Source organism: Muscardinus avellanarius (assembly GCF_963383645.1).
Source record: "Muscardinus avellanarius genome assembly, chromosome: 9".
Lineage (NCBI taxonomy): Eukaryota > Metazoa > Chordata > Mammalia > Rodentia > Gliridae > Muscardinus > Muscardinus avellanarius.
The window spans coordinates 47765021-47786576 of NC_137795.1; the positions used below are offsets into that span (position 1 = coordinate 47765021).

General features: G+C 37.3%; 1 protein-coding gene across 1 annotated transcript in view; it reads left to right on the top strand.

The window, feature by feature from the left end:
- RELN (reelin) overlaps positions 1 to 21556 on the top strand; it is a gene marked incomplete at both ends in the record, with an annotated part of 510757 nt that overhangs the window by 181646 nt on the left and 307555 nt on the right. Inside the window, one exon of the mRNA XM_080701477.1 lies at positions 16484 to 16554. Coding sequence (XP_080557603.1) covers positions 16484 to 16554 — 71 coding nt within the window. The remainder of the gene's footprint in view (positions 1 to 16483; positions 16555 to 21556) is intronic.

A 21556-nucleotide genomic window follows, 5' to 3' on the forward strand; every position in this document is an offset into this window, starting at 1 on the left:
GACTGATATTGGAGGACTAAGGTCACTATATTGCTATTATTTTGAAATATTAGAAGAATAACAAACTCCTTTGGGCTTCAAATACCCATGTAGGGTCTGCTCTTCCTTTAGTGGAACCGTGGAAATCAGTGTTCTTCATGTGACCCGGTTTTGAAGGGGAGAAGTGCTTGAACACATACGCTGAGTCCCATATTCCCAAAGAATTCACTGTGCGTAACCACAAGAATATTGAAATTAGATAAGAATTTAAAATAATGGTTTCCCTTTTGGAATAGATAGCCCGACAAGTTGGCATCGTGTCAGCTGCGAAACAATACACATGCATTCTATTATTTATACAAATTGACTAGTTTGGCAGTTGCTGCTACAGTAATGAGCCATAATGAACTACAGAAAAATGAAAATGTGACTTCTTTGCCATTATAAAAAATAACGGAATGTTTACACGAAGGCAGAGAATGCCACTACAAGAGCCCAACCTTTGTCAAAACAGCCTTCCTTGTAGGATGGAATCTAAACAGGGTCTGTTCACTGGGGCAGCATTGTGGTGCTGGGCAAGCATACTCCTGCTCTTAGTAAGAGGTTGAGCCTCACAGTTACACAGGAATTTTAACAGATTCTTTCTGTGACTTATTCCCACTTTTACACATTCTATCACCTGCCTTTGCTCTAAAGCTTTCTTTGGCAAAGTAGAGAAGTTCCTAAAATTGGATAATTTGTGCATGTGTTCCCAGAAGAGAGGAAAAAAATTCATATAGTAGGTAATTTAATTCTAAAAGACCTAAGTGTGTGTGTGTGTGTGTGTGTGTGTGTGTGTGTGTGTGTGTGGTGTACTGGGGTTCCTGAAAGCCCTTCTACCTCCGGGCTACACTCCCAGACCTATTTTATACTTTTTATTTGGAAACAGGGTCTCTAAAGCCAGCGTGGCTGACTTCAAACCTGCGCAATCCTCCTGTCTCCGCCTCCCAAGCGCTTGGATTACAAGCATGCACCACCACGCTCAGCTAAAAGACCTAATTTTCCTAGGTATGATCACATACACCTGTATTCCCGGTACTTGGGAGGCTGAGACAGGAGGATCACAAGTTGGATGACAGTCTTTGCATTTTAGGGAGGCTTTCAACAACTTAGTTGAAACCCTATTTAAAATTTTTTTTTTTTTTTTTTTTTTTTTTTTTTTTGGTGGTACTGGGGTTCCTGGAAGCCTTTTTACCTCTGGGCTGCACTCCCAGACCTATTTTATATTTTTTATTTGAAAACAGGGTCTCTTAAGCCAGTTAATAAATAAATAAATAAATAATAGGGCTAGAGGTGTAGCTCAAGAGGTAGAATGTCCCTGGATTCAATTCCCAATACTACGAAAATAAATAAAAAATAAAATATCCAATTTTTGATTGACTCGGCCTCCTTTGCTCTCCTAGGGGATCTCTGGCCTTTGATTTTGACTTTGAACTTTGAAGTTTGTACCTTTTATTTTCATTAACTCCCATTTATCCACAAGGGGTTTTCTCTAACAACATTGTGCTCAATTTCAGAAAAGGCCTTTTAAACAAAAGGCTACATACTTCAACTTTCTTGCCCCCAAGGGCTGTGTTACTCAGTAAGTTCAGAGAAAATATGAGTCAGGCAAGACAACTTTCCCAAAGCTGAGACTTAACTTGGGCCTCCAAGGACCATTTATACAGAGATCTGCTGCAGAAAGTGGACGTCAGATCTTACTTTTCTTTTTGCCCAAAGCAATGCACGAAGCTAGTGATGACTGTTCTTCAAAAATTGACTTCAGTAAAAAATTCTAGTTGGCTATGGGAGATATTATATATAATTAAGCTTTTAGACATGAGCCAAGTTTGAAATAATTCTCATAGCCTATCTGTCAAAATGCATGGAATTCAATATGCTAAAAAGTAGGTTCAGCGTAAAATACAGTTCTGATATGGACTGGTTCTTTCAAACCTATGCATCAGTAGTTCTGAACCAGGGGTGATTTTGCCTGTGCTCCCAGGGAACATTGTTGACAGGAGACATTTTTGTTTTTATTGTTGTTGTCGTACCTCGTGTTTAGTGGGTATAGACCTGAGGTGTTATTGAATAGTTCATAATGCACAGGGCACCCCTACAGCAAAGAATTATCCAGCTCAAATATCGGTAGTGTTAAGATGAAGAAAAGTGAGACCAGTGGGTCTCAGAAAGTGAAAGATCATATGTTTTCTCTCGTGTGGAAGCTGGAACAAAATAAGAAGCAAAAAGGGCTTGAGGTAAGTGAAGAAACCAGTAACATAGTAGAAGGGGAGGGCGAGAGAATGGTGGAAGGGGAAAAACAAGGCTTTGGGAAGGGAACAGTTCAAATGAGGTTCTGTCCATATAAGGTTTCACTGCCAATCTCACTAACATGTTTGGGAGGAAAAAAGGGAAGAGCGGGTAGGTATACAGAAGGAAGTACATCAAATGATGTGTGTATGTATGTGTCACTTTGAATCTCACTATGACCAATAAAAGTCAAATATCTGAAATTTTTATTTGAAATAGAAAAGGAAACTCTGCTCTTATACTGGCTTGTAAAAAAAAAAAAAAAAAAAAGAGCTGGGCGTGGTGGCACACGCTTGTAATCCCCGTGCTCAAGAGACAGAGACAGGAGGATTGCGCAGGCTTGAAGCCAGCCGCACTGGCTTCAGAGACCCTGTTTCCAAATAAAAATATAAAACAGGTCTGGGAGTGTAGCCTGGAGGTAGAAGGGTTCCATCCCCAGTACAACCAAAAGAAAAAAAATTCCTATACCAGAGACCACTTTGCAAATCTATAATTTCATGGCATCCTTTTAGGCTTATAGTAGAATACCACTTTATTGAAAAGTCACTCTCTCTGGGTGTTATGAGTTAGATAAACATGAGATTCGCCTCTATCAAAGAAAATGAAAAGTCAAGTGGAATGGAACCAACAAGATACCTTTACCCCTTACTAAAAAACCTCTATTGTGGAAAGAAGGAATAAAACAATTTGAGCATAGTAACAGTTGTTATGAGAATGGAAGATGGTGCTAAGAGGGAGGGTGATGTATTTCTGACTCATTGGGAAAATGGATAGCAACTTACCTGTTCAGACCAGTAGTTTTCAAGCCTGGGTACAATCACATATGCTTGAATCCCATGCCCAAGGATTCTGAATTAATTGATATAGGAGAGAGCCTGGCAATTTGTATATTTTTAACTTTTCTATTTCTAGATTTAGAGTAAGCCTTATAAATATCCTTAAAATAAAAAATACTCTATCTAGCAAAATATTCCCTTGTCCTACCTACCCATGGTGACCATTACCACTCAAACTATTCTTTTCCATCTCCCATGCCCCATACTTTCCCTGTACCACTCTAACTATTCTTTTCCATCTCCTATGCCCCATACTTATCCTGAAAATGCACCTGCCTGAGAATTACCCTTGGAGAAATTTCATAGTTTCTCCCGGGGTCACTGCATGTTTTTTATTGGGCTGGTAAGCAGCTCTTAGGAGACTTGTACTATTTCAAAATTAAACTCTCTAGTGGCAGAACTGGTGATATCACCAGGAATCCCACCAGAATGCTCTCGCAACATGGCAATACTGGAGTTTGCTTGAAATCTGAAGTCCAGCCGGGCGTGGTGGCGCACGCTTGTAATCCCCACGCTTGGGGGATGGAGACAGGAGGATCGCGCAGGTTTGAAGCCAGCCGCGCTGGCTTAAGAGACCCTGTTTCCAAATGAAAGATATAAAATAGGTCTGGGAGTACAGCCCAGAGGTAGAAGGATTTTCAGGAACCCCAGTACCACCAAAAAAAAAAAAAAAAAAAAAAAAGAAGAAGAAAGAAAGAAAGAAAAGAAATCTGAAGTACAGTTTAATCTTGGTTCTGTACAAACCTCAGAAAGCAAATTTCTAGGTGAGGAAGACACAGGAAAAAAAAAACAACTTTCATCTAGATAGCATCCTAGACCTTCAGATTGATTATTTCAATTCTATAACTTATCAAAAATGGATACATACGACTGTTTTGAATGTACACAGAAGAGTGGTAGTTTTGCAAGAGCGGGGCCAAAGGGATTTGATATATATATGGTGAATAATTTAAGGGGACTTTCAATTAATCATTAATTAAATGATTTATTAATTAATTGAATGATTAATTGAGTAATTTAATGTGTTTTCTTTCATCTAAATGTGTCCTTATAAGAAAAACCACCACTTAAACTTTGCAAAAGAAAAAGTGTTCTCTCCCTGTGCTCAAAGTTGCATGCCATATGTAGATATTAAACTTTGGTTTAATTTAAATTTAGTTGTCATTTGAGGCTTTATAGTTTCCTTGGTCCACCTACAGAATTCTTTTTAATAAGCACTAAAGGATAAGCTTTAAAAGATATGCAGCTCAAGCTGGGCGTGGTGACACACGCTTTTAATCCCCGCGCTTGGGAGGCAGAGACAGGAGGATGGCGCAGGTTCGAAGCCAGCCGCGCGCGCTGGCTTAGGAGACCCCAAATAAAAATGTAAAAATAGGTCTAGGAGTGTAGCCCGGAGGTAGAAGGGATTCCAGGAACCCCAGTACCACCAAACAAAACAACAACAGAAAAAAGATATGCAGCTCAGTTTTCTGGATGTCTCAATCAGCAGAACACTTCTATTTATCCAATCATCAGCCTCAAGACGTTAGAGACGTTCCACACACACCTGACTGTCCTTAGTGGGGATGATTATCTATCCACGTCCTATTAACTTATCTATAGCCTTCTAGGATAGTTTCAAATTTATTTTAATAATGGATTTATGAAGATATAATTCATATGGCATAAAGTTTACTCTTTCAAAGTATACAGCTAAGTCGTTTTTACAACCACAAAGTTGTCCAATCACTATAAAAATTTCATTACATCATCATACCCCAAAGACACCCTGCACCATTAGCGGTTACTCTCCATTTTCCCATCTCCCAAATCCTTGGAAACCACTAATCTATTTTCTGTTTTCATGCACTTTCCTATTCTGGACATTTCATATAAGTGGAATCATGCAGTATGTAGCCATTTATGACTGACTTTTTTCACTTAACACACGTTCATAGTTCATTTATATTGTGAATAGGGATGAATAATTTATCACTGAACAATATTCTATTTTACAAACATACAGTTTTTATTTAGCTATTCATCGGTTGAGAGACATTTAGATTCTACTTTTGTCAGTTATGAATAATGCTCCTAGTAATATTTGTATATTCATTTTTTGTTTGAACATATGTTTTCAATTCTCTTGGCATATACCTACAAGTGCAATTGCTGGTTCATAGGATAACTCAGGGCTTAGCATTTTGAGATATTGATAAACTGTTTTTTAAATTAACTACACCATTTTACAGTCCCACCAGCAATTTATGAAGGGTCTAATAGCTCAACGTCCTCACTAACACTACTAATGTCTATCTTTTTAATTTTACTTTGTGAGGAATAACATATCATTGTGGTTTTAATTTTCATTTCTCTAATGACTAATGATGTTGAGCATCTTTTCATGTGCTAATTGAACATTTATATATCTTCTTTGGGTAAATGTCTATCGAGCCTTTTCTCTGTTTTAAAATTGGGTTATTCATCTTTGATTTGCAAGTCTTGAATATATATCAGACACAAGTTTCTTATCAGATACCAGACTTGGAAATATTTTCTCCCATTCTGTGGTTCATTTTTTTGCTTGATGGTATTCTTCATTCCACAAAAGTCTTTAATTTTGAATTTGAACTTTTATATTTTGTTGTTGTTGTGTTTTACATGTTGTATTTAAGAAAATATTACTAGCTGAGCATGCTGGTGCAAGCTTGTAATACCAGCATTCAGGAGACTGAGACCAGAGGATTGCAGTTTGTGGCCAGCCTCAGCTACTCAGTGAGGCCTTCCACAACTTAGTGAGACCCTGTTTCAAAATAAAGAATAAAAAAAAAAAATAGGGCAGGGGGTGTAGATCAGAGCTCGAATGCTCCTGGTTTTTTTGCATCCCCAGACCTGCAAAAAAAAAAAAAAAAGAAGGAAGAAGAAGAAGAAGAAGAAGAAGAAGAAGAAGAAGAAGAAGAAGAAGAAGAATTATTACTAAATCCCAAGTCTTGATTATTTATTCCTGTTTTATTTAAAATTTTTTATAGTTTTAGTTATGATATTTAAGTGTATTACCTGTTTTGAGTTAATTTTGTATAGGGCCTAAGGGAGGGGTCTAACTTCATTCTTTGACCTGTTAATATCCATTTGACTGAACATCTTTTGTTGAAAAGACCTCTATCCTCATAGAATTCTTCTAGCTCCCTTTCTATGAACATGTGTAAGTGAAAAAAAACCTTTAGATTTAAGCATTAGTTTTAAGCTGAGTGTGATGGTGCACGCTTGTAATCCCAGCATTTGGGAGGCTGAGACAGGAGCGTCATGGTTTGCAGACACCCTCAGCCACTTAGTGAGACCCTTTGCAACTCAGTGAGACTCTGTTTCAAAATAGAGTTAAAAATTGGGCTGGGTTCCATCTCCAGTACCACACAAAAAAATTAATTTTATAAACTACCAGAGTATATAGTTCACTAAAATATTAATACTGATTATCTCTTCTTATCATTAATATGAATAACTTTATTTTCTCATTATATCTTAAAAATATAATATAAATTATTTTTTGGTGGTACTGGGGTTTCTGGAAACCCTTCTACATCCAGGCTACACTCCCAGACCCATTTTTATACTTTTTTATTTGGAAACAGGGTCTCTTAAGCCAGCGAGGCTGGCTTCCAACCTGTGTGATCCTCCTGTCTTCGCCTTCCAAGCACGGGGATTACAAGCGTGCGCCACCACGCCTGGCGATAATATAAATTTTTATAAAATAAAATATTCAGTTATATCCTATGTTAGATTTTTACCCTGTAACTTATTTCTTTCATTTCTTTCGAAATTACTCTTATATGTAATATGGAAGGGTTTCTTTGTATGAAAGCAAGAGTATTATCCCAATTTGTTGTGCTTGATCTACTAGGTCAGAAATTATATCCTTAATAATTGGGCATGTGGTGCCTATAATTCAAGTACTTGGGAGGCTGAGACAAGAGGATAGTAAATTCAAAGCCATTGTGCAGTATCTTAGTGGGTGTCTCTTTCAAAATAAAATAAAAATAAATAAAGCCAGGCGTGGTGGCATACGCTTGTAATCCCCGCGCTTGGGAGGCAGAGACAGGAGGATCGCGCAGATTTGAAGCCAGCCTAGCTGGTTTAAGAGACCCTGTTTCCAAATAAAAATAAAAATAGGTCTGGGAGTGTATCCCAGAGGTAGAAGGGTTTCCAGGAACCCCAGTACCACCAAAATAAATAAATAAATAAATAGGGCTAAGGATGCAGCCCAGTGGTAGAATGCTCTTGGATTCAATCCCTAGTACCACAAGAATAAAACAAAGAAAGAAAAATAAATAAAATAAGAGATTGCCTTTATTTGAACTATTATTGGTTTTTCTCCCAAGCATATAATATTTAGGTCTTCTCTTTTCTCCATTTTAGGATCAAAAGTGGCTTTTGATATATTTAAGATATCTCTCTAATTTTCTTTCAATTTTATGGTAGCATTTTCTGAAATGATTAATCAGAATATCATTACCATAATTTCTTGCAATTTTTACCTTTTCACAGAGTTGAGTTCATCTCTTTTTCACTATATTCCTGATAAATGAGTAGCATGGATTTTCTAGATCTGTCTTTAAAAGTAAACACTGGTCTAAAGGTCAACATAAATCATTGAGCCATGGTGCGAAAGTATGTCTTCTGATTATAAATGTATTGTTTGAACCCTAGAAATTTTCCAGTGAAGTCAGTTTATTTTATAAGTTAAGAAAAGGAGACACATAGGAGCTAAGTGATATAAATTTTATGGTGGAACCAGACCCTAGAACAAACCTCCCCCCCCATCCTTAGGTATCTGAATATGGTGTTCTTTTATTTAGTCCACTCAGAGTAAGACCTAAATACTTTGTATGGGCTTTCAACACAAGTACAGACTCTTGAATTCACTATTTAGTGGCTCACATAATGTTACAGAGTGTTTCTTTTGGAATTGGGGGCTTTTTACTGTTTTTTTTTTTTTTTTTGTCCTTCTCTTGCCCAAGGATGCCTCTGAGGTAAATTCCCTTAAGTACACTGTTAAAAGGTATTTTAAATAGTGGAGCTACTCCAGTAGCTTTCTTTGATGACTTTTAGTGATTTAAAAAGATGTTATGAAAATAATTTTTATTTTGAAGTTTAGAAAGCATTTCTGAAGCATGTTGTTTCAAGAATACTCTGGAAGATGTTAAATGCAGAAAATGTGTGGCAGTAGTAAAGCAAATGTATCCGTTACTGTTACTCTTAACTGTTCTTATGGTTAACTGAGGTCCAAAATAAATCTTACTTATGTTTATCTTAAACATCTATATTATCATCTATCTTCTTCATAGTGTTTTTATGCAATCACTTGCTAGTTATTAAAGCATTTAACATTCTATATTAAGTGGAACACAGACTAACTCTTCACCTATTCCACAACCTTTGTGCCCCATGAGTGAACAGGTTGACCATCCCTTATCTGAAATGCCTGGGACAAGAAATGTTTTAGATTTTTAATCTAGGAATATTTGCATGTATATATACATAATGAGCTATCTTGGAGTTGAGACCCAGGTCAAAACACAAACTTTACTTATGTTCTGTATACAACCTATGCACAGTGTTTGAAAATAATGTATACAGCATTTTCAGTACATTTGCCTGGGGCCTGAACCATCAGGTCAGATATGAAACTTTCCACTTGTGGTGTCATGTTGGTGTTTAAAAGTGCCATATTATGAAACATTTTAGATTCAGATTTTTGGAACAATGATGCTCAACCTGTACTCTCAGATAAACATAAACTGTGTATAGCAGATGAAGAATATAGACCCTTCATCTCAATTTCAGTAGTTAACGTTGCTGATTCACTTGGAAGTTAAGTTACCATTAACCATTGGCTTATTTTTCTTATTTCAATTATCGTATCCATCTGTTCTTTCTCTTGTTAATAAAATTATACTCTGATCAAAATCAGGGTTAAGCCAGGTACTTAGTGATCTTTAAGGACAGATAGACATTGTGATCACTAGATAATTACCATTAATGATAAAATGTGTTGTTTTCAGGGACAGAAAGTATTTATAAATTTGATAGAAGGAAAAATTTTTCTAATTTCAGAATAAAAGATGCAATTGTAAAAATAATAAAAGCAATTAAGTTTTTTGTTACTTTTTTCTTCTTTTTCTCATTCTCTTTTTTGTTGCTGTTGTTGGTTTTTTGTTTGTCTGTTTGTTTTTATTTTTTGTACCAGGTATTGAACCCAAGGGCATCCTACTTCTGGGTACTCTACCCCAGACCTGTTTTATTTTTTATTTTGAAACAGGGTCTTGCTACCTAATTGAGAGTCTTGCTAAGTTGCTGCGACTGGCCTCAAACCTGCAATCCTCCTCTCTCAGCTTCCCAAGTACTGGGATTACAGGTGTGTACACCATGCCTGGCTAAGAGCAATAAAGTTTTGAAAAGCAAAACATTGAGAGCATGTGTAAACTTTTACTCATTCTGCAATGGCCGTGGCATAGTTGAAATGAAAAGTTTAATATAAAAACAATGTCTCCCTGAAGTTGTTCATTACTCCTTTTTGTATACATTAAAGCATTTGTGGGGGTTTTATTTAATAAATATCAGGAAGTATTCCCAAATTAGAAAATACTGTAATTTGCTTTTGACAAGGGAACAGGAACTTTTACAAGTAAATATGATTCCTTTGAAAACCAAACTTAACCAAACTCAGAACACCTCTTTCTTTACTCACATTCCACATAGTTTCTGATTAATGAACGCCCTGCTAGCTGTGAATGGATAATACCCAGTAACTTACCAGAGCTTTTGAGTAAAGCAGTAGAGAAAGGTGGGGGTAGAGCACATTGTCCTAGGCACTAAGATGAAACAGCAGAGACAACTCTTCACGTGGATCTGTGGGCAAGTCAGTTCATTAAATAAATAAACAATATACTCGCGCACTTAGGCATTATCACAGTTATATTAAAACCCTTTTATATTCCTGTTTGGAAACTGGGTTGCAATATTGAACACTGGGAGTCAAAACTGAACTGAAAAAATATGAATAATTTTGATTTCCTTATGTTTAAGTCATTATGACTAATGCCATATGGGGGATACTTTCTTTTTAATTAATGATTCCTAACTAACTCAGAAGCTTGAACCCTATTCAGGTTGACAGATTAAGTACCCCAAAAGTGAATATTAGTATCTTTTAGTAATAGTTATTTCAAGTTATCCCTGTCCTCACACAGGAAATCTTAAGTCTCGAATGATTACAGATGTTGTCCACTTCATATATCCAAAGTCATGTGGTGGTCTTTCTCACTGCAGAGACTAAGCGTCAGTCCTGGGCAGTAGCATAATGCACACTCCATTCTTAAATGCACTGAGAAGACAGTTGCTCTAGTTCAGTTGAGATGAAGCTATCACACGTTCTTTTAGAATCCTAACAGCAAGGCTATTTCAAGCACTAAATATGGTGATCATAATGAGTTTTCATCATTTGGGGGAATCATAGAGCTTTTCAAATTATAGGTTATTACGGCACAAAGTGATTTTTAAAATTACTTATTTAATAAGAACTCTTGTTAGAAGGTCTGCTTTGGAGATCTATTGTGTCTTCCGAGGCGCATGATAAACACTTACTAGAAATTTTTTGAGAAATGTGGTTTACTATCCAAAACAGTAAACAATGAGGGTATCTTCTGAACTCCTCTGAAAAAAATTACTGTTGATTATGGGAAATTCAGGGCAAATGGTACTAAAGTAGTTATTACCACTATACATTTGATAGACTTTCCCCAAAAGAGATCTATAAATTATATACAATAATAACTATGAAAATGAATAAAGCCTATAGCAATATACCATAGCTATATCTTCTTATAGGAAGAATGTACTAAGGGTTGAAAATTGGAGGACCTCCTCTCTAAAGTCTTTTAATTCTGAGTCATTATGCTTTTAGCATTTTTAATATATATATATGTATGTATATAAACACAAGTATGTATATAAACATATATACATATATACATTAAATACATCTTTCCATAGAAAAATTGAAATGAATGCTGTGATTCTTCAGGTAAACTATGATGAATGATGTCATGGTTATAAGTATGTTTGAAGTAGACTTGGTATCATTGACATTAATCTCATGGGGTGAGGGGGAGTGCAAAGCAGATATCTCATAGAATAAAGCATTGAAACGTGTTCCTGCTGGTCATCTGGGTTTCTCTTTCTTCCTCTCCCAATAACAGCATACTAATATGCAGACTTTATTTGTTTGTTTGTTTGTTTGTTTGTTTGTTTGTTTTGGTGGTACTGGGGTTCCTGGAAGCCCTTCTACCTCCGGGCTACACTCCCAGAACTATTTTATATTTTTGAAACAGGGTCTCTTATGCCAGCGCGGCTGGCTTCGAACCTGCGCGATCCTCCTGTCTCCGCCTCCCAAGCGTGGGGATTACAAGTATATGGCACCACGCCCGGCTTCTAATATGCAGACTTTAAAAACTACTAATGAGGCACCTACCATAGAGTGGGACATTTTTATATGTTATCTGAGGGACTGAAAGGTTTGAAAAAAAAAAAAGTGGTGCATGTGAAGATTATCTGCCCACATGCATATGTGCACTAGCTCCCTGTAAGACTTGGTCAGTGGTGTGGCTGAGAATGAAGCCAGCGCTCTCATGTCTGTGAGGGAACAGGAGAGAAGTGAGGGAGGGGTCAGGGGGCTATTAGAGGAAAGGGGACAGAGTTGAAAGGGACTGCAATGAGCTGATTAAAAGGTGACGGACTCAGAGAACACTGTGGGAGAAAGAATCAAGAGAAATGAGAGAATTTATCATTTTAAAGATAAATCCCACAGTGCTGCTGGCCATGTGGCCAAATTTCCAAGTAACAGAAAGGAAGCGTGTTTATCCAAAGGAGGTTAATTAAAAGGGCTTAGCTGTAACCAGAAGGGATGGAATAGCAAGCACAAGCCAGAGAAAATAGGGAAGATAAGACTTTAAAAGTCAGGCCCAGAAAGCAGGCATTCCTTCTGAAAGAGATGGAAAGCCACCCTCATATCTTTTGACCATGTTGGTATAACCAGGCAGAGTGGTTCACACCTATAATCCCAGTACTTGGGAGGCTCAGACAGGAGATCACAGGTTCAAAGACAGCCTTAGCAACACAGTGAGGCTTCGATAACCTAGTAAGACCCTGGTTCACAACAAAAAAAAGGAAAGGGCTAGGGGTTTAGTTCAGAAGTAGAATGGGTTTGCCTGGGTTTGCATTCTGACTTTACCTCCAGTGTGACATTTGTAAATCATGCAATAGCTCTTTGTCCCAGGAAAATGGGGAGAGTAGCACCTAACTCTGCATGGCTGTTGTCAGTATTCAGTTGATTTATGGAGAGCCTTATAACAGTGCTTAGCCAGGGGTAAATTTTGATTTATAATAGGTGTTAGAAAAATAACATCTGTAGTATATGCGAACCATATTACAATTACCAAAGTTTCTACTTTTCCTATTTATTTATTTATTTATTTATTTATTTATTTATTTATTTATTGTGGTACTGGGGTTCCTAGAAACCCTTATACCTCCACATTACACTCCCAGACATATTATATATATTTTTTAAAATTTGGAAACAGGGTCTATTAAACCAGCGAAGCCGACTTTGAACCTGCACGATACTCCTGTCTCCGCCTCCCAAGCGTGGGGATTACAAGCGTGCGCCACCACGCCCGGCAACTTTTCCTTTTTATATTAAAAAAAATGTAATTGCTTCAATGTATTATTTTTCCTTGAAATTTTTTAAATAAATGAGTGAAAGTTTCCATTTCAAAATTTTGATTTCCTAAAGGCTGCATTAATGTTTGTCACTGTCAATATAATTTACATTATGATGTGAATTATAATGCACCAATAAAGGCATATTAAAAATAAAAATAAAAACATAGATTAAAATGAGAAAAAATTTTTTTTTGTAATTTTAGTGTCCCAGTCTTGAACCACTAAAAGAGTGAATCAGTCTTTCACTTTACTATTTAAGTTTCTATGACTATACACTAAAAGTAAATTTATTTGCTTATATTTTTAATATTCTTCTTTTTCTTTCTTTCTTTTTTTTTGGTGAAACTGGGGTTCCTGGAAACCCTTCTACCTCCGGCCTACACTCCCAGACCTATTTTATATTTTTATTTGGAAACAGGGTCTCTTAGGCCAGTGTGGCTGGCTTTGAACCTGCGCGATCCTCCTGTCTCCGTCTCCCAAGCGCGGAGATTACAAGCCTGCGCCACCACGCCAATTATATTATTCTTATAGTAGGCAGAATTATGCAATATTAATTCATACTTTAATTTTAATCTCTATGGAGATTGGAAAATAATAATGGTGAATTTTGTCTTGCAGCCTACTAAAAATATATTTTACTTCCCTTCATATTTATTATTATGCTCTTCTTACATATGGTTATATAAGAAATTAATAATATTTTTTGTGGTAATGGGGATTGAATCTAGGGGCATTCTATCTCAGAGCCATATCCCCAGCCCTAATTTATTGTTTTTTAAAATTTTTTATTGGTGCATCGTAGTCATACATCTTAACAGGGTACAAGATGATAGAGGCATACATACACACATTCCTCATTTAGCCCTTCCCCAGTCCCCTCCCCATTCCTTCCCACCTCACGCAAACAACTTGAGGTAATGGCAGTGGGCACATGCTCTCTAGTGCTACTCGAGACAGTTTTTAAATGCTAAACTGTTATTAATCTGCCTGGTGTTGGGAGGCTGAGACAGGAAGATCATAGGTTCAAAATCAGTGCACATGAACTTAGTGAGAGCCTAAGATTCTGTTTCAAAATAAAAAAAATAAAGTCGGAGGAAGGGTGTAGCTCAGAGGGAGAGCACTCCTGCATTCAGTCCCCACCAAACCAAACCAAACAGGCCATGTGACCTGCAACAGGTTAATACACTTGTGAGCCTTAGGTTTCTGATCCACATTCTATAAGAGTTAGACTAGTTCACCGGCTCCCAAAACCTCCCTAAAGCCCTGAAAGTTCCTGAATAATGTGCCAGAAAGATGTGGAAAATGGGTGGTGGGAGCTTGTTGGATGAGGAGAGGGAAGCCCACAACTTCAAAAATCAGGATTCCTCTGTTTTCATGTTACACATCCGTCTTTGTTTGCAGAATGAGTACCACTGCTAAGGAAATTCTGACTAGAGAAACTCAAAGGTTTCTTCAGTTTCAATTATTTTATACCTCTCATGAAATTTATTCATTGAACTAAAGTAATAGAAATAAGTATATGAAGGAAAGCAACAAATTGTAAATCTGAGAAAACTGAGTAATGGAAAACCAACATAGACAAGATTTTTTTTTTTTTTTTTTTGGTGGTACTGGGGTTCTTGGAAGCCCTTGTACCTCTGGGCTACACTCCCAGACCTATTTTATTTTTGGAAACAGGGTCTCTTAGGCCAGCACGGCTGACTTCGAACCTGAGTGATCCTCCTGTCTCTGCCTCCCAAGCGCTGGGATTACAAGCGTGTGCCACCATGCCCAGCTGACAAGATTTTTTATATCTCTGAAACAGAAAATTGGAAACTTCTGTTGGGCCTTTTTTTTTTTCCAGTACTGGGATAGAACCCAGGGGCATTCTATCTCCTAGCTACATCTCCAACCTTATACCTTATATTTTATTCTTTATTTTGTCTGAGTGGGTTGCAGAGGGCCTCACTAAGTAGCTGAACTGTCTGGGAACTATGATCCTCCTGTCTCAGCCTCCCAAATTCTGGGATTACAAGCATGCGCCACCACGCCTGGCCCTGGTAGGCATATTTTATCTTGACACTTTAGCTCATCTTGTTCCTGGGGAGCACAAGCCCGCACAAAGACAACTATGTTTGTGGACCAACAAGAAAGATTATGATAGGAACGTTACATGCTTACAATCAGAAGATAATGAAAATATGTAATTATTTAAACATTGTACACTGTAGGAGTTTGGGTGGTGGTTAGTGATTTCTAGAAATAATCTCTTCTTCAAAACAAATGTTATATTAAAATTCTACATTTATGATCTCCATGTTGCTATTTAGAAGTGCATGTGGTCTCAGAAGCATTTGGCTTGATTGATATGAAGAATACATTTTGGTAAATCAGGTCATCAGTTTCCTCATCATGTTTCAACCATGTTGGTATAGCCAGGCACAATGGCTCATGCCTGTAATCCCAGTACTTGGGAGGCTCAGACAGGAGGATTGCAGGTTCAAAGACAGCCTCAGCAATATAGCAAGACCCTTGGCAACTTAGTAAGGCATATGTTTATGGCTCCATGTTTACGGAGGTAAACTGCCCCACACACATACACAAAAAGATATTGACTGAAGGTTATTTGGAGACAAGGAATGCAGAGGCCAAACTTTGCCCTCCCAAGAGCTAGCACAGTGTGATGTACATAATCTGTCTTCGGAAAATGATGGCTGAATTATTTTTGTCAAAGGTGATTTGGGTAAAAAAGTAAAGTCAAGATTTAATGTTAATTTTTCAGTAAAACATTTTAACTTAATTTCTAAAATTGAGTTTCTTAAACATAATTTTCTATTCTAACTTGATTTTCATAATATGTTTTGTACCAAAAGAATTACTTTTAAAGGAAAACATTTCATTTACAAAGCACAAATAATTCTTCTTTTAATAAGACATTTCCTATTATAGCCATTGAATAACACACCTGCTGCAAGGATGTTCTTTTTTTCAGCACTCCTTGTGCACAGCTCTGATTAGAGGAGGGAAAAGATGCACATCTCCTGCAAATGGGGAATTAAACCCAGTGGGAGTGGGGTTAGGGGGTGTTTTATTCTGGAAGATTTTATTATGAAAGCTCTGAATAGCCCATTTTTAAAAATACATTTAAAAATGTAATTCTTTGCCTTGACTCTCTGTGTTATGGTGATTATTTGGGGAAAAAAGTACCTTAAGAGCATCTATTTCTAGTACTATTATTGTTAGTCCACAAAACACTTTATATCAACATCTCCTGAAAAAGAATATTTAAGAATCATCCTTTCCATAATTTTTCTTCCATCCAGGCTTTGCTGTTTTCAAAATAAATCCACAAAAGTGTTAACAATATCTTTGTAAAGTAAGAGCAGAAGCTAATTGGCAACTAGGTGCCTTGGTTTAAGCTTTCACTCTGTTGTCCATTTATATCCCTATTCATATGAACTTTTTAAAAAATTATAATTGGAAAGTAAACTTTTAATAATAAAGTTTATTAAAATACTTTTAATTTAAACCTAATTTAAAAATTACATTAGCACAAACATACTGCAGTGTTTGAAATAAACTTTTTCTCTCTTCATTTCCAGGGCTACAGCAACACACAGGGGCCAGGTCATTTTCAAGGATGCGTTAGCACAGCAGTTGTGTGAACAAGGAGGTAAGCGTCATGGTCGACTTGTCTGTATTGGTTGTGCTCAAATTACTCATGGAAGGTCCTGTGTTCTATGTACAAAGCAAGCATTTCATTACTATTACTTGGTCAGGAAGCTTTCAAAATTGAATTATTTACCATTGTACATCCTTAATAATAATTTGTTTTGTAACTATTAGTAAAGATCTGTAGGCTTCTAAAAATATTAAGTCTTGAAAACATAATCCAAGAGAAAGTATATGCTGTTTTCATAATTTTTAATAATGAATCATCTTTAGTTATTCCAGAAATACAACCTTAATTTGTTCCTCCTACCTCTTGAGTTTCTACCCAACTTAGTGTCTCCATTGCATCATTAACCACTTCTTCATACAGCATTTTCCTTTCAAAAGTGTTAGATGAGGCCCTGGAACTAAGCTTCTCAAGTATAGAGGCTGTGCCTCAATGGTGTGTGTGTGTGTGTGTGTGTGTGTGTGTGTGTGTGTGTGTGTGTGTGTTGATTGATACTGGGATTGGAACTCAGGAGCATTTTACCTCTGAGCTACACCCCCAGTCATATTTTATTCTTTTATTTTGAAACAGGGTCTCACTAGGTGCTGAGGGGCTCATTGCTGAGGCAGATCTCAAACCTGCGACCCTCCGGTCTCAGCCTCCCAAGTAACTGAGATTATAGACATGCACCACCTGCCCTGCTCTCAATGACCTTTGATTCCCTAGAAGCTGACACAGTGTCTGGACTGTAACGGTCACTCCAGAATCTTTGCTAGATTGGGTATTATAAGGTGGCCTCAGCCTTACCTACATCCCTTCACTAGGTATCTTAATGAGTGCATTTGAAGCCAGTCTTTGGAAATGTCATGCTGTTTTCACCGATCGTCACAGATGTAGGATTGATTTGTTTAGAATATTTGGGGGAATTGCTTAACTTTAAAATTAGATTACTGAATTTAAAGGAAGTTTCTACTAAATATCTTTTTGATCAAAAACATTTAAAAGTTTATGAGAAAAATTCCATTGAATTTCAAAAATCCTAGGAAAGTGCCCTTTATTGTATATATATATATATATATATATATATAATTAATGTGAATTTATCCAAGTAATATGATTTTGATGATTATTGCTGACAAACTTCTGACAAATTACATAAGTAAACATACGTAATTATTGAATCAGAAAACTATTTTCAGACATATTATCAATGTTCTTTGGCTAAATAGACTTTTATTCTGTGGGTTTTGATAATGCAAGTATTAAAAATATATCTTTGTAAGCTGGGTGTGGTGGTGCACGCTTGTAATCCCAGTACTTGGGAGGCTGAGACAGGAGGATTGCAGGTTTGAAGCCAGTCTTAGCTACTTAGTGAGGTCCTCCACAACTTAGTGAGACCCTGTTTTAAAATAAAGAATAAAAAATAGGGCTGGGGGTGTAGCTTGAAGGTAGAATGCTCCTGAGTTCAATCCCCAGTGCTGCAAAAATAAATAAATAAATAAAAATGAAACTATATCTTTGTATGTAAAATAAAAATATATCTTTGTAAGTAAGCTCAAGAATGCTGTCACAATATAAATCTTTTCCCAGGCTATAAAAATGTTCACAATGCTAAAAATATAGAATACTGCCTATCGGTGAACATTAATATCCTAAAAATGTGTAATGTCAGAAGAAATGTCTAATTCTATTAACATTTATCATTGCCTACAAACTAATTTTTTTCAAGCTTTGAATTTTGGAATCTTTTCTATTATAAATGAATTATTGGGTTGGTTCCTTTAAAATGAAATGAAAAGCCAAAAAAAAAATCAGTGGGAAAATAATTCTGAACCAGTGAGGGACACAAAAATACCTTCTATAGTAGTATTCTACATAAATATGATTTAAATGATGGCATATGTGGCTGTTATTAAAAGTGCTGTACACAGCGGGCGTGGTGGCACAGGCTTGTAATCCTAGCATTCGGGAAGCTGAGACCAGAGGATCAGTATGTAGACAGCACTTTTTGAGACCCTGTTTCAAAAATTTAAAAGACTAAAAGAATAGGGCCGGGAGTGTAGCTCGGAGGTGCAATGCCCCTGGGTTCCATCCCCATACCGAAAAAAAAAAAAAAGAAAAAAAAGAAAAAAGTGCTGTACAGACCAGGAAAGCACTGTGTTCCTCAGTGGTTCCTGATTCATCAAAATCATGTCAGTTTAACAAAGATGGCTTGAAAAAAAAAAATACTGACAAGACTGATGGCTTCCTGCTGTCAGGAAATAATAGGGAAAATAATTGGTGCAATAAACTATGTATTTATTTTGGCCCTGTCTACTTTTAATTAAAACATTAATTATCTCCTCAAATAAAATAACATAATTTGAGCATGTAATGATTTTTCTATGCATTAGATGAGAAATATCTGGTGTATTTATTGGAGAAAAAAATGGCAATTACTGCATACCACAGCACATTGGCTTTCAATGATAACATATCGAGTAGGTGTGTTGCTTTTAATTAAAAACAGTCCAAACAAAGCAAGTCGTGTTTTGTGGAGTTGGGTCAGGGACAGCTATTAGAAGATTGTATTAGAACACACAGAAGACCGTGCCTTTTCCTGAAAGACTATTGTGCAAACATGCGTCCAGCATGGGCAAGACTTTCCTAGCTCACAGTGCAATGCAAGGGCCTGGAAGTAAAAGAGATCCGTTTCCTGTTTCCTGTTCTCCACCCACAGGCTCTGGTGCCACAGAGGGAGCTAGACTACTGGAGCCTTAGGCCAGGCAGCCCAGGGAGCTCATCCTGAAAGGTCAGCAGGTTTATTGAAGACAGAGGAGAGGCAGGCTCACCCATCTCCTCTTTCCAGCTGACCCAGCTGTACTCTGCCCACATCCCACCTTTGGGCATTACTTACTCTCCTCCGTCCTGGCTGCCTTGTTCCCACTGTCTTGGCTCCTACACAGAACTGCGATAACAAGCTTTCTAAGGCGGAAATAATGATTCTATTATCTTCCTGCTTAATATCCTTCTGTGTCTCAATTAGAAGCCATAGTTTATTTTCAGAGTAAAATTCCTACCACTTATCAAACAGCTGAGGAAAATCCCTTACAATCTGGCTTCAGCGTGTACCCCCCTACCTTATTTCTTGTCATTCCTTGCTTCTACCTTAAAACTCCTTGAATAAACCTCGCTCTACCCCTCAAGTGTTATTCGCACCCTACACGCTCCAAATTTTCTTTGCCTGACTAACCTTTCATGTCCTTCGCTACGGCTCACATAGGCTTTCAAACCCTGCTTGAACATCTCCCCCTGCCAGCCGGGAGAGAAGCTGCTTGGTACATTGTGACTTGGACAGTGTTCAAGTCGTGTCTATGTTCAGGCTTGATGGAGAAGTGCTTCTCTCTTGATTCATCGAGGGCACGGGGTGGCCTTGTCTGAAGTTCGTTTCTGAGAGATTGTTTATGTTCGGTAGGAGAACACCAAGGCCCGGCTGGGGAAACCAGGCCAGCTCCCAGAAGTGAGGGGCCACTTTTCTTCTTTTCCAAGCTGAGGAGAGAAAAGCTGTGAGCCATCATTTTCTTTGGATTTCAGACTTTACAATAGATGGCTTTTGAATCATAAAGAAGTGGACCAGGCTCTGCCTGTGTGACCTTACTCCCCAGAGACACTGGCACAGAGGGCAGGCTCCGTAAATCTTCAAGGGAAGGGTTCTTGATGGAGCAAAAGGTTTTTAGCAAGGCCAGCTGGGCTGAGATAAAGAGTGTAAGCTGATCAGTGTGCTGAGAATGTAAATGATACCGTTAATTTTAAGATTATCTGTATTTTCTGGTTTTTTTTTTTTTTTTTGGTAGTACTGGGGATGAAACCCAGGGGTGTTCTACCTTCAAGGTACACCTCCAGCCCCAATTTTTAGTCTTTTTTACTTTTGAAATAGGGTCTAACTGAGTTGCAAAGGGCCTCACTAAGTAGCTGAGGCTGTCCGTGAACTGCGATCCTCCGGTCTCCTCCTCCTGAATACTGGGATTACAAGTATGTGCCACCTCGCCTGGAGTATATTTTCTAATTTTTATAGTAAACATATTGTTTGGGTTATAAAAAAAACACAAGTTTCCCCCAAAAGTACTAATATGGGATTTTACTTTACCAGGAGGGGGGCAGTTCTTTGTCAGGTAGAGTGAATCACTTCTCAGGGGTGAGAGGGAAATCCTAAACCTGATTCCCAGGCTGCGACCGTGAGACCACCCACTTGCCCAACTCTCTTAACATGGTCTGTCTTTGTTGGGTCATACGTATTTGTTTAAATGCTCATTTCTCCCAGATGGGAGCTTTATGAAAGCAAGAGTCGTGGCTTAACTTTTCTGTTTTTCTTAACATGGAGTAATGATTGGCATAAAGCATGCACTTTAAAATAAATTATCAACAATTGATTCGAACATTTTACAACTGAAAACCCTTTCTAAAAAATCTTTCTTTCTCAACTTTTACTATGGAATGCTGTAAGGAGTGTGGCAATTATCAAAGCAACCAATGTTCCTTACACTAATCTCAGGTTGCAAAATATATGTACCATCATAAAAAAATTCTGAAAATTGCCAGATGTGGTGGTACATGCTTATAATCCCAGCACTTGAGAGGCTGATACAGGAGAATCATAGATTAAGTCCAAGCTCAGAAATTTATCAAGACCCTCAGAAACTTAGTGAGATTTTGCTTCAAAATAAAAAAATAAAAAGGATAGGAGTTGGGGGTATAACTTCATGGTAAAATGCCCCTGGGTTCCATCCCCAGTACCAAAATTATTTTTTTAATTTTCAGAATTATTCACGGGTTTTAATTTAAACTCTAATGAATCCCCTTAGTGGTCTTGGAACATAGACTAGATTCAGGGATTTTTATGTCTTTACCTTGAATTCTGAGGGTCTGAGTAATTGTAAACAATGTGTAGCTAAGTTCTATTAACATGTCAAAATGCAGATGAGGAGGCAGAGTATTCTCATCTGTATTCTGGGGCCAATGGAGTGTATGTGTTTATGTG